The sequence below is a fragment of the Carassius carassius genome, chromosome 30, assembly GCF_963082965.1.
Source record: "Carassius carassius chromosome 30, fCarCar2.1, whole genome shotgun sequence".
Lineage (NCBI taxonomy): Eukaryota > Metazoa > Chordata > Actinopteri > Cypriniformes > Cyprinidae > Carassius > Carassius carassius.
The window spans coordinates 4,572,864-4,587,759 of NC_081784.1; the positions used below are offsets into that span (position 1 = coordinate 4,572,864).

The window sequence follows — 14,896 nt, forward strand, 5'->3', positions numbered from 1 at the left end:
CACGGTTCTCGGTACCAATTTCGGTACCAAAGCAAAACACAAAAATATGCTAATTAAAAAAAAAAACTTTTTATCACTAAAAATAAAACCAATGCCATTCTTTATACTTATTTACAATTGTGTTTAAAGTTCTTCTACAAGTAATATAATTATGAAAAACAGTAAACAATTTCACCCAAATTTAATGTGTCTTAATTTATGAAATTTAAACACATTTTATTTTTTGGTAAATAAAGGGGATTTGCTATTAAAATTAAAACATGGAAGAAATATTGTGTGATTACTTTTTAACTAACAGTAGTAGCAGTATCACATACATTTAAAAAAATAATAGTAATATTTCTAGCACAATGCCTTTATGTAAAAATGAATTTGTAATGAATGCATATTTGTCATTTATCTGAACTTAAGACTGGTGGTGATGCTTAAGATATTTTTGTTCATTGAGGGTTTCTGTAAAAAAAAAAAATAGTAATAGATCATAATTATTATTAAAAGAATAATACTACTAATTCTACTACCATACTAACAATATACAATGCACTATGGATTGATGAGCTGCTGGTTCATGAATATTAATCACGTTGTCTGCATTCGGGATTTGAATTTATCCACATATGCGAGTGATTTACTCGCAATGTAGAGGCTGTTTTGACGGTTTTCCGTGAATACCTTTAAATTGACACTGGTTTTACTCAAATGAAACGGTAAAATGCTTAGTGACTCAGAACAGTTCTGTATTATTCAGTATGTAGTAAACAAACCATTCATTCATTCACACAGAGACATGCACGCAGAACATGCAGGATGCAGATTTCAACCAACTTTTGCGGCTTAACATTTACAGATACTGGTCCATATTGAGATTTGATTTGATTAATTTATGCTAACTTTGACCAATTCCGTGACTGTCCATATTAAAATGTAAGTTTCATTTTCATGACTGGATTTTGAGATTCCGTCTGCGTTTTCTGCTTCGCGGAAATCATAGCGCTGTATGCATCCAGAACCGGGTTTGAACGGGTCCTCGGTACCACCGGTACTTACAGAAACCTGGTACCGTCACATTTTCATTTTTTTAGTACCGACTTGGTACCGAAGTACTGGGTCTTTTGACAACACTAAAGTACGCTTTTCGTGAAGATGATGTAAAACTTTTCTAATAAGCTCATAATATATAGCACACAAATATTTAGTAAATGAGTGAGTTTTTAACTAATATTAAATATTTTATAGTGCTCTTCTAATAAGCATGACATACATAGCACACACAAATATTTGGTAAAACAGAATTTTTAAGCAATTTAATTTTGGCTTCCGAATGTGCTTCATCTGTCACTTAAAAGCATCTTTTTCCCATTGAGCTCGTCACAATGCATCGCAATTCTCTTTAAAATGCTGTCCACTGTATGTAGGCTGCTCACTGGATATTAGAACAAAGCCTTAGCTTCACATCTGTTGAAAGCGGGTCACTGTGGGTCACAGCAGTCCCAACCAAAATCCCATAGAATTGCTCCATCAGCACAAACTCACTCGCACCCTTTGATCTGTGACCTTCTGCACTCTGACCTGTGATAAAATAGCTGAGCTCTGCGTTTAGACCCGTGTCATTATCCATGCAGTTCAGTCTGACCACCACATAGTCACGGGGCACGTTTTCATCCAACGATACGTTATAAATGCTGGGGAAGAAGGTTGGCGTCTCATCATTCATGTCCAAAACTGCACAGAAAGAGGGACAGATATCAAGATGATTTATTATTTGCATCTAAACACAGCGGGGCATTGATCCTGTGATGTACCTGTGATAGTGAGAGTACTCGTGGAAGTTCGAGGGAACTGGCCTGCATCATACGCAATAATCCTCAGATAATACTGGCCAATCAGCTCACGGTCCAGCACTGCGGTGGAAACCAGGACTCCTGTGGTGGTGTTGAGCCTGAAGTCCAGACGTGGCATCCCCATCTGAAGCGCCATGGTTACCGCACCATTGTCACCTTCATCAGGGTCCTGCACCTGCACCTGAAGGAGGAAACTAGACAGTTTTATTACAAGAACTTCACCAAAAGTTGGCATTAAATCTAAGATAACCCCAAAAGTTAATTTTGCATACAAAAAGTGTTCAAAGCTTTTACTTTTTTCCAAAGATATTTTGGTTGTTACTGAAAGAAGTCTCTTATGTTCATCGAGGTTTCATTTATTTCGTCAAAAATATGGCAAAAACAGCAATATTGTGATTTAAAATAATTGTTTACTATTTTAATATATTTTAAAATCGAATTGATTCCTGTAGTGCAAAACTGAATTTTTAGCATCATTACCCCAGTCTTCAGTGTCACATGATCATTCAGAAATCATTCTAATATGCTGATAAAATAAATGCTAATGGATAATCTTGTGCATGATTTTTGCAGAGTTCAGAATTTATTCAAAATATACATTTTTGTAACATTATAAATGCTACTTTTGAATAATTGAGTAAGTCATTTCTGAATAAAAGCACTAATTTCTTAAAAAAAAAAAAAATTACTGACCCAAACTTTTAAACTGTAATGTAACTAGGTGTAAGCAAAGATTTATATTAAAAATAATATATTTATGATCATTCTATGTAAGGCTGAAAGGATGACTTTTCCCCACAAATCAACCTAACCTACGCTCACTCTCACTCTATCTGCAATGGTTTCATCTTCACTTCCTTCCCCTAAACTGTTAGCATCTATTGATGCTAACAGTACTACTGATACTTTCTGCTCCACTCTTACATCTTGTTTAGACACTGTTTGCCCCTTATCTTCCATGCCAGCCCGTAACACCCCTTCCGCCCCTTGGTTATCTGATGTTCTACGCGAACACCGTTCTAAGCTTAGAGCTGCTGAAAGGGTGTGGCGCAAATCCAGAAATAATACTGACCTTAATGTGTATCAGTCACTCCTCACTTCCTTCTCTGCTAATGTCTCCACTGCTAAAATGACATACTACCATAACAAAATTAACAATTCGTCTAACTCTCGCATGCTTTTTAAAACATTTTCCTCACTCCTTTGTCCTCCTCCTCCCCCTCCTGTTTCATCTCTAATAGCTGACAACTTTGCCACATTTTTCATCAATAAAATTAAAACCATCAGTGCACAATTTTCCACACCACAATCCATCAAGCTCATATCACCAGCAAACATACACTCATTCACATCCTTCTCTTCACTCTCTGAGGCAGAAGTCTCCAAACTCATCCTTTCTAATCATCCTACTACTTTTCCGCTTGATCCTAGTCCATCTAATCTCCTTCAAGCCATTTCTCCTGCAGTTGTACCTGCACTCACTCACATCATTAACATATCTCTTCACACTGGTGTTTTTCCCTCATCATTTAGACAGGCACGTATAACTCCACTACTTAAGAAACCCACCCTCAACCCATATCTTTTAGAGAACTACAGACCAGTTTCCCTTCTTCCTTTCATTTCAAAAAAACTTGAACGAGCTGTGTTCAACCAAGTCTCTGCATTTCTCACACAGAACAACCTCCCTGACAGAAACCAATTTGGCTTCAGAAGTGGAGATTCACCTGAGACTCAGTTGTTGAAGCCCTAAGACTGGCAAGAGCGAAATCCAAATCTTCAGTACTTATCCTGCTTGATCTGTCCGCTGCTTTTGACACGGTTAACCACCAGATCCTCCTATCAACCCTACTGGCAAAGGCCATCTCAGGAACCACACTTCAATGGTTTGAGTCTTACCTATCAGATAGGTCCTTCAAAGTATCTTGGAGAGGTGAGGTGTCCAAGTCACAGCATCTAACTTCTGGGGTGCCTCAGGGCTCAGTTGTTGGACCACTTCTCTTCTCTGTCTACATGGCATCATTAGGTTCTGTTGTTCAGAAACATGGCTTTTCATACCACTGCTATGCTGATGACACTCAACTCTACATCTCATTCCATCCTGATAATCCGACGGTAGCTACTCACATCTCAGCTTGTCTAACAGACATTTCTTGCTGGATGAAGGACCATCACCTTCAACTCAACCTTGCCAAGACAGAACTGCTTGTGGTTCCAGCAAACCCATCGTTTCATCACAATTTCACTATTAAGTTAGGCACATCAACCATAACTCCTTCAAAAACAGCCAGAAACCTTGGAGTTATGATCGATCAGCTAACTTTCTCAGACCACATTGCTAAAACTGTCCGGTCCTTCAGATTTGCTTTATTCAACATCAAGAAGATCAGGCCCTTTCTTTCAGAACATGCTGCACAACTCCTTGTTTCGAGCTCTTGTTCTGTCCAGGCTGAACTATTGCAGTGCTCTATTGGCAGGTCTTCCAGCCAGTTCTATCAAACCTTTACAATTAATCCAGAATGCGGCAGCAAGATTAATTTTTAATGAGCCAAAAAGAATACACATCACATCTCTGTTTATCAATTTGCACTGGCTACCAATAGCTGTTTGCATAAAATTCAAGGCATTGATGTTTGCCTACAAAACCACCACTGGCTCTGCACCCATTTACCTAAATTCCTTACTTCAGACTTATGTGCCCTCTAGAAGCTTGCGTTCTGCAAGTGAACGTCGCTTGATTGTGCCATCCCAAAGAAGCACAAAGTCACTTTTATGGACTTTTAAATTTTAATGTTCCCTCCTGGTGGAATGACCTCCCCAACTCAATCCGAGCAGCTGAGTCCTTAGCCACCTTCAAGAATCGGCTTAAAACCAGTCTCTTCCATCTTTATTTGACCCTCTAACTTTAGCACTCAGTATTCTAAACCTATATTCTAAAAAATAAAATAAAATAAATAACTACTAAATTCTAAAAACTAAATTCTAACTAGGTTTCTAATCTTTTTGTATTCTATTTCCTTTCATTTATTATACAATTATATATATAAAAAGATCTCTAACTTGCTCTATTTTTTTCGATTCTGTTTTCTTTTTATTTATTATATTATTTAAAAGCACTTGCTATGTGTACCGCGTTTAAGCTAACTGAGACTTGTTATAGCACTTATATATCATTGCTCTTTTGTTGTTTTTTGATTGCTTTCATTGTCCTCATTTGTAAGTCGCTTTGGATAAAAGCGTCTGCTAAATGACTAAATGTAAAGCAAGTTATTGACAAAAATGTCAAATCCACTCTTTTCCATGAAGTTAAAATGCCTTGAGATCTATGGCTGTCAAGTTCAATTGCAGTTTTGCTTGGTTTATTCCAAAAGCACATTTTAATATAAAATTTTATCGCAGTTCCCCTTGCATGAAAAGACATTCTTTACTTGTTGAATATTTGATCAGTGCACTCCTGGTCCTTGTACAGATTCAACCAATCAAATGCTAACCCTGAACACAGATGATCCAATGGGAAGCCCCTCTGGTACTTCAGCGACAAATGGGAGGTTGATAAAGGCAGGATCATTATCGTTGAGGTCCAGGAGGTTCACATACACTGTAGTGCTGGCTGAAGAGTGCAGTGGAGGCGTCCCAACTGAGGAGGGCAGCACAACAGAGACAATACTTCTATACTTTACTGCACAACATGAGTTTTCTCTAGTAATTAGATCCACTGAGGGGATTGAAAGTATTTTGCCATACACAACTCAGACTAATGCTCAAAACAGACTAATTGAGAAAGAAGCACACATTTTGGTAAGGCAGACAAAACAAAGGATGTGTTTGGAATGGAGTATTAGCCACGAGTAAGTGTAATATAAAGTATAACTCTATGAGAAACAGTTTACACAAAACATACTTTGAAATATAATATTGGGATATGCGTTTCAGTATCTGGATATCTAGGAATATATTAATTGTTGAAAAAACATAAAAAATAATTGTATATATATATATATATATATATATATATATATATATATATATATATATATATATATATATATATATATATATATTTAAAGAAAAACATGACAAAAAGAGATTATTACTATTAATTCTGGTCAATTAAATATTTGTGAAAAGTCAAGCCAACCACACTGCATACAGCATTGTACATATACAATATATAATACATTTGGCAGATGTTTAAAAGTTTGCAGTCAGAAAAAAAAGAAGAAAAAACATACAATTTTAAAATAGCTGTTTTGGATAATTACTTAAGTGTTCAGTGTCACATGACCCTTCAGAAATCATTCTAATATACTGAAACAACATCTTATTCTTATCAATGTTGAAAACAGGATTCTTTGATGAATAGAAAGTTTTAAAAAAACAGCAATAATTTACAAATTTAATCTCTGTTATATTATAAATGTATATACTGTCACTTTTGATAAATGTAGCACATTTAATTCAATATAACACCTCACTGAATAAAAATATGAATTTTATTTAAAAAAGGTCTAACTGACCCTTAAGCTGTTGCATGGTAGTGAATGTAATACAGAAAGTTTGCATACTGCAACTGGTAAGACCATTATGCCAGCATGATATTCTGAACACAGACTACAGAAAGAAACTGAAAGTTGCGACTGTAAAAAAATGTTTTTATTGTGACCTCAGAGAGAGAGAGAGATAGAGAAAGAGGCATTATGGGACAGGTAAGAGTTGCTTACGGTCGGTAGCAGAGACAATGATGGTCCTCATAAGCGGTGCGAAGCGGACGTTTTGACTCTCTCTGTCCAGCACCGCCCCACTGGTGCGGATCTTCCCGGTGTTGCGGTTGATGGTGTAGAAGGGGTTCTCTGGATTTATAGAGTAGACCACCATCCCATTATCACCATAATCAGGGTCCACCGCTAATACCTGCGCAGAGACAGAGAAGAAAAATGAGCCGTAAGGCACAAAACAGAGTCCTGAAGCGCAGAAATTAAATTACACCAAACCTCTTCCAACAGAACAGCAAGATGGGAGATCTATGCCCTGGGCATAACTGTCTAAAACCCAGGCTGTTTTTTTTTTTTAAAGAGCCAATCATTATTCACAGTGCTGGTGGAGAAGCACTGAAAATCACTTAATTGGTCATTAGAGAACAAAGGATCTGTAGGTCTTTAATTATTAAAACAGGCAGGACCAGACAACTGTGTTCTCCATTGATTAGAAGGAGTTTAAACAGATGATGTAGAGCATGGGTAGTGTTAATGTAAAGTTTATCTAATTGATTTGAACCCTGAGGGGGGCATTTCATGCATGCATTTACTCATGTTTATAGACAATTTTAAAGATTATATGTGTGATGTTGCAATGTTAAAATATGTTCTCCTGTCCAGCTTATGTGCAGCCATTTGAAGGTCAATTCCTCTGAAAAAAAAATGTTAGAAACAATGCAGCATTTTTAAAACACTGCAACAAGGCGATGCATTTGTTTTTTTAGGGAAATATCCGATGACAAGGGGCGTTCAAGCTTCATTAATTATAAAAAGCATCATAGTATTCCATATAACTTGTATTTAAAGTCTTCTGAAGTCACATAAAAGATGTGTGTCTCTTATGTCGTATACACTACCATTAAAAAATCAGAGGTCAAAGAAAGACACTTGTAAAAGAAAAACATACTTTTTTATTCAGGAGGGCTGCATTAAATTGATAAAAAAAAAAAAAAATTCTGGTTTCAAATAAATGCAGTTATTTTGAACTTTCTATTAGTCAAAAAATTATTTCTGAAGGGTCATGTGACACAGAAGATGCGTAAAGGCTGCTAATTTTTTTTTTTTTTACAGGAATAAATTATATATATATATTTTAAATATACTCACATAAAAAATGTTTCATCTTAAAAATATTTCACAATATTACTGCAATTAAGCTTAATTGATTTTCTTTCAAACATCTTACTGATCCCAAAATTTTGAACAGTAGTAGTATAAGAATTTCTTGGGAATTCTGTTAAACATCAGATAAAATGATTGACATGATAAAGAGTAAATGATCAAGAAATTTGGTGAATTATTAATTTAAAGGGTTGATTAGACCACATTATACCACTGTGTTGACCCTATAAATGGATTGATGGACTCAAAACCCCTACCGGAGTGTGGAAGTCAAACGTGTTTTAGGACATTTGCATTTTACATCCACTGTTTTGTGATTTAAATTATCCACCCATTTCTACCTTTGTTCTGTTCTTCCAGCAGGGTATTCAAGTATGCACTTGACTCTGGGCTAAATTTTAATTAGCCATCGGAACCTCCTAATGAAGTTCAGGACTGGCTTGTTAATTAACGGACAATCAGGGGCATATTTAGCCAAAGAATAAAACACCTAAACACTTATGAACAGAGGGCTGAGGTCCAGGGTTTCTAGAGACCTGACCACATTTAACTTGAACACACACTAAACCCACGTCTCAAACTCAACAGTTTAGATTATCTGATATACTGCATGCAAAAATGGCAAGATCTGGCTGAAACCACCAACTTATATACAACAAGACATGCACCAGTCCACTCGGATACAAAGTTATTATTACATAGTTGATGAATGTTTAGCACATAATGAAATTAAAGTTAGTGGCAATAAATCTTTAAAAATACATATATATTAAGAGTTGTGTTTGAGGCACATGCAAACTGAACATTCACAAGCAGAACTGTATGTTCTATGCATGGAGTAATTAACACTTTTCAATTCTGGATGGATAGAAATTCTACTTGCAAAATCCATAAACATTTTCTGCTTTTAATAATATTTCTAGGCTATTACCGTGGTAAAATTGACCACATTCAAAGCAGGTCAGATGGTCTCTCTTGTCTAAGTGGGCTGTTCTTGGCCAGAGTAAACGGTGATCTTGACCATCTTTTCAAGTCAAGTGAGTTTTATTTGTATAGCGCTTTTTATGATCTATACTATTTCAAAGCAGCTTTACAGATAATAATGCCTTAATGTCTTAAAACTCACCATGCAGAAGCCGAAGCAATGCCTACTGTATATGCCAAAAGCCAAAAGTCTAGCTTATTGTGACTGAGTGACATTAAGTGGCAGGTAAATCTGAAATCAATGATACTACAGTAATGGCAACAAAGTGAGCAACAAAGTTGTAATCTTTCAGTCCAATAGGCTAGCTCTTCCTTAAAGGTGAAGTAAATGAATCAACAAACTGCATGAATTTATGAGATTAATTAATGATTTCATCATCAAAAAAGTAATAACTGCAATTCTGTTTAATGCCGCTGGTGCTGTGTAAATCATACACTTCACCTTTAAATGTAGCAGACTTCATGGGAACCTGGTAAACATGATGCCTTTTTTCTGGTAGACTGATAACCCTGTGAACCCTGACTCATGCAAATGCATCAAAAATAGTCCATAATATTTTCATATTTTAAGATTTTGGAAACTCTTAGCCTGTTCTAACTGGTCCCTGGCCAAATGAGACTCAAAGTAGAGATGGTGTGACTGCGTAGGAAATAATTTATTCATTCACCAAAGGAGGGAAAACCCCTCAAGATGGGATTTGTCACATACTTCAAGCAGTAGAATAATATGAGTGTATAGAAATCTCTGTAAAAAGGACACCGAGGTGAGGGCCCACTTTGAATTCAACTGTAAAACTGAAGCCGATCAAAGGCAGGAACAGGGGGTTTCCTCCAGACGGAGAGGAGATGGAAACTTGTTCCTCTGGGTAAGGTGGGGATTTGACTCAAAGAGAAACTATAAGACATTAACACTCACAAAATCGATAGTACTAACTGTTTACCTGCTGACATTACGATCAAACATCTGCTTCAAAACAGACACTGTTTCTGTATCTTATCATTTCATCTACAGAATTCGATCCGCTTCTTATATGATGGGATTTTTGTCTTTTTGGTGTCTAACCAGACTTCTAAAAGGGGAACTATGCACCATTAAAGAATAAGAATAAAAGCCATGATACATTTTTGTGTGAACAGACTGATAATTAAGCTATGATTGAATGATGATGCCTTCCCCCAAACACTGAAGGGAGAGTGAGATCTGAGAGCTGCACCAGAGAGGGAAATTTAGCATTATTTATCACATTAAAAAAAACAAATCCGTTTTTAATATATTTGTGTACAAGTTGAGGGCTGAGAAGAACTGAAAAATGAATGTATCATTAGCAACCTTCATGTACAGGTCAAAGGTCAGGTCTGAGATAAAAAGGTCAGTTCAGAGGTTAAAAGTCAGATCAGTGCACTCACAGTAATGACGTCAGTATCGATGGGACTCATCTCCACAACATTCGCTTGATACGGCTCATCTCGCCACATGGGGACGTTATCATTTATGTCCAGAATAGTGATGTTCACCTGCAGTGCATGCAACATAATAATGCATTGCTTGGGGTGACTTTGCTTTAAAATATGGTGAACAGTAGATAACCATAATAGACAGCCCATTTCAATAAATAATTAAATCATTTAATGCTAATAGTCACAATAAACAATTCTTCTGTCTAGTAATATGAAGTGGCTCTCATAGTTGATGTCATTTGTCTGAGATGGATCAAAGAGTCAGCCGTTACCGTAGCGATGCCGGTTTTCTGCTGTGGTCCCACGCCTCCATCAACGGCTCTTACGATCAGAATATACTCAGACTTCATCTCTCGATCCAGAAGAGCTGTGGTGGTGATCTCTCCTACATACAGTACACATACGGTCATATTCAGCTCAGACACACTCTTCCAGGCAGCTGGATGAGACTGAAGACAGTTTCAACTGAAACTCATGTGATAATAGTGTACATATTATATTGTTGTTTCGATCTATTTCAAGTTGCAATTTTGATTGAGTGGTCCACACATAAAAAAACATTCAGTTGTTAACTCTTATCTGTAAACTGTTATTTAAAAGGACATTTATGGTCTGTGAGACCCCTAAAAGAGCACAAGGGTTAAAGGGCAGGTGTGAGTGTGTGTGCTGTTGTCCACCTGAGCGAGTGTTGAGTCTGAACTGAGAGCTGCCCTGCAGGGAATAGATGAGAGAGACCTGACCAAACTCCCGAGACGCGTCCAGGTCTGTAGCGTTCACAAACAACACTGTCGCTCCTGACAGAGAGAGAGAGAGAGAAAAGAAAAAGTTAAACCATCAGATAATAAATGTGTGAGACAGACACTGTACGAAGAGGAAAAAACAGATGAGGTGACAGACAGGGATGGTCTTCAAACAGGAAGTGGTGAGTGTGCAGCGCTGTGCATAGATGGAGACAGGGTTATGGATTTCAGGATTATCAGAGTGTGTTCAGTACCAGTGATACACACAGAAGAGCACAACAGATGCTGGGCAGAGCAAATGTAATTTCCACTTTGATGATTGGAGGTGAGTCTATTGTGTGGAATAAAAGCATTGAGTGAATAAATGCATGAGAATCATGTATTTTTCCTCCACACAAAATGTTCTTGCTCAATTAAAACACAATGATAAAAAAAAAACAAGACAGAAAAAAATTATCTTTAAGGAGTTTTGTAGAGTGTCCACAATGATGGAAAAAAAACTGTATCATAACAGACTAAATTAGCATTTTCTGAAGAAAACACTAGTTGTCTGGTGTGAATGCAAATCAACATTGTTAATTAATTTAAATTATACTTGCACTCGATAGATGGTTAAATAAATGCAACAAATACTACAATGAGCAGTATTACTCACATAATCATCATTGATAAATAGTGAGAGTTAAAAAATAAAAAAATAAAAACCCAAAAAAACATACGATGACCACAAAAACAAAACATTACAAATGACAACACACTGGCAAATAGTGGCAGATTGTATCAAATGAAAATTTTAAATTAAATTTGAGGCCTGTGTATTAAGCAGTTCAGGTTTTATTAAGAGGTTTAGAATGAACCTCTGACCAGATTCTCTGGGGAGTGTTTGAACTCATTGGTTCTGGTCTTAGATGGTCAGAACTGAAACAAAACTACCAAAAGCCTTTGTCCTAACTCTGGGAAAACAGCACTTATTCACACAAAACACTATATTAGTGTGGAATAAAACTAGTGCACAGCTGGCTGAGCGTTGTAAATCATCACTGACAGGAATCTAGTTATGTTGTCATGAGGTTTTGAGCACTGTACATGTGCTACATGTTGATGTATTCTTCCATTTTTTTGGCAATAGAATTGTAAATGTACCTGCAATGATATTCTCAGGTATGTTGACGATGTAAGACGGGAGGCTGAACTCGGGTGGGTTGTCATTCTCGTCCTGCAGAGTGAAGGAGGGAAGAAATCTGTGTTTTAGGCATCTTAAAAGTCTTAAAATATGAACTCATTAATTTTACGCAGGGGAAAAAAACAGCTTTTGGTTATAATTAAATGTATTGATGGAGTGCTTTGGGGGTTTATTGGAAACTCACAGTCTGTGGCGATGGGAAATGATTCAATATCAGATGCATACACTGTTTTACCACTTCATTTCAGCTCAACATTTAGTAATAACACATACACACACAGACGTGGATGCATCAAAACCCTGCTGTTTTTCAGATGAAATGTTGCCTCATCGGAATCATAATAAAAGAGCAGAGAATTGTCAGAGAGAAATTATCCATGGATTAACCATTCTAGTGAATGCACCTCAGAGAAAACCAATGAATTCAGCATTAACACACATATCACACAAATATCACTCCAAACTGTGTTTGTTTGTTTGTGTGTGAGGGTAATCTTTGTTTTCACCAGATTCGAAGTTGAAGGAATATATATATATATATATATATATATATATATATATATATATATATATATATATATATATATATATATATATATATATATATATATATATATATATATATATATATATATTAGGGGTGTAATGGTACGTGTATTCGTACCGGACCGTTTCGGTACAGGGCTTTCGGCACGGTGCACATGTGTTAAGGATGGCTGAAGCGAAACAGTCGTTCCGAAGCTTTGCGAGATCCCGAAGCGCAGATGTGTCGAAACACTGATCCGAAGCGTGATTCGAAACACCCATGTCACGTGACTATGACCAAACGAAGCCTCGAAGTGTTTCACTAATTGTTTCATCAGGTGTGGTCCGCCGAATCAGCGTTTGATTGGAACGGTCGGGAACAGACCACACAATCGCACATCTGTATAAAAGTGAAATAAACGCATTTTGACCTCGTGGGTTTTTGTGAGAGGAGTTTGACTTTGAGATAGCGGATTTTTGGTGATATAGTGACATAGTGCGATTTGATTAGTTATAGGCAATTTAGACTTACATTTAAATTTACACAACACATTGACTGAGAGGCTAGAGACAGACAGAGTAGCTATACATATAGTGACACATTAATAGATACCAGTGTTGGGAAGGTTACTTTTGAAATGTAATAGGTTACAGATTACAAGTTACCCTATTTAAAATGTAATAGTAGTGTAACTTTTTTAATTACTTTAATAAAGTAATGTAACTAATTACTTTTGAGTACATTTTGATTACTTTTATAAATTTCTAATGAATGTTAATTTGCAACTGTTAATCATCTTCAACCATTTTACACCATGCAGGTTTAACCTTACAGTAGTGCTCAATACTGTCAGACTTTCACAATCCTTCATCACTTGAATTAAGATGATCACATTTGAACACATCCACCACACAATCAGACTTTAGTACTGCCTTTTACTTAGAGATTGATCTGAAGTTCAAAGCAGATTTAAAATCAAAAGAAACAGTTTATAGATACTGTTTTTGAAACCAAATCTTTGCATAACTACAGGCATCTAACTGCATCTAACAATGGTTTGGGGAAAAATAGTTAATAAAAAAATAAAAGCATATACATCAACTGAACTCAAATACGGTTATCTAATAAGCATGTGTCCTATTTTGTGAACTAAACTCCTGAAACATTGGTGTCTTTTTGAAACACTGCTGTCTCTTTGTATATGATATGATGATAGTTTCTCAAAATAAGTAAAAAAATGCTCATGAAGTGACTGTTCTAGAGATTAATTTCCATGAGGGGCGGACTGGAAAAAAAATAGGCTGGGAAATCTCACACTCATACACCCACAACCCATTCTGAAACATGGACAACCCTATTTTTTTTTTGGACCCGACATGAAAAAGATTTGAATCCTTAGGTTGGGGGACTTGCAACGTAATTAAGAGTTCTCTCCTGAACTGCACCTTCACTTCCATTATCCACCCATCTCTCTCATGACTTTAATACTGAAGATTTTTATTTGACTTTTACCATGTTTTGTAAGTGCAGATTGTTTTTTTGGCAAATGAATTACCACTTGTATTTATTTTATTGTATTTATAATTAAACCACGGTTAGTGCCATACCATAGGCTATATTAATTTTCCTAAGGGTTGTGTTTTTGTATCCACTAGCTCCCCCTAAACCTATGATAAAATATGATGATTTGTCTGCTAACTTACTACTGTAACATTACAATAGATAATAATGACGTCGTTTATACAGTATTTTGAGTGAGTGTGAGCAATGTGCTGCTGCTGCTTGACTAAGTAAACAAAGACAAAACTACATAAGCATATTTACAGATGAAACTGACCTGCACCTGAAACCCTGAACAGAAGTGTCGCTTCTCTGCTCCAGCTGTGCGCTTACACAGTTCACTCCGGTCTCTCTCTCTCGCATTGATGATTACTCGGAGTCTGATCCAAACCGTTCGGCGGAGGCGCGGAGAGCGCGCGAGCCCAACCATTGCCAGTCACGACTAACCATTCATGATTTATTAGAGATTTAATTATCGAATCGCGGATTCGGAAATAATCGCTTTAGTATATTCGCCTGCAATTATACAATAACAATATTAAAGTAGAAGTCCAAATCATCTGCCAGGCCACCGGGAATAGTCCCGGTTCTCCGGATGTCCAGTCAGCGCCTGATTTCCACAGACACGCAGAACGTGCAGGATTCACATTCAGTCTTTTTGCGGCTTAATATTCACAGACATCAGTCCATATCGGGTTTTGATTCAAGTGTACTGACCTACTTCTGAT

The 14,896-nt window shown here is 36.6% G+C and overlaps 1 protein-coding gene across 1 annotated transcript in view; it reads right to left on the minus strand.

Annotated features, from left to right (window-relative positions):
• LOC132110440 (cadherin-23-like) overlaps positions 1-14,896 on the minus strand; it is a 227,719-nt gene that overhangs the window by 56,446 nt on the left and 156,377 nt on the right. Inside the window, exons 17-24 of the mRNA XM_059517040.1 lie at positions 12,043-12,115; positions 10,837-10,953; positions 10,432-10,544; positions 10,109-10,216; positions 6,563-6,752; positions 5,333-5,478; positions 1,803-2,022; positions 1,570-1,722 (exon numbers count right to left, since the gene is read on the minus strand). Of these exons, the coding sequence (XP_059373023.1) occupies positions 1,570-1,722; positions 1,803-2,022; positions 5,333-5,478; positions 6,563-6,752; positions 10,109-10,216; positions 10,432-10,544; positions 10,837-10,953; positions 12,043-12,115 (1,120 nt within the window). The remainder of the gene's footprint in view (positions 1-1,569; positions 1,723-1,802; positions 2,023-5,332; positions 5,479-6,562; positions 6,753-10,108; positions 10,217-10,431; positions 10,545-10,836; positions 10,954-12,042; positions 12,116-14,896) is intronic.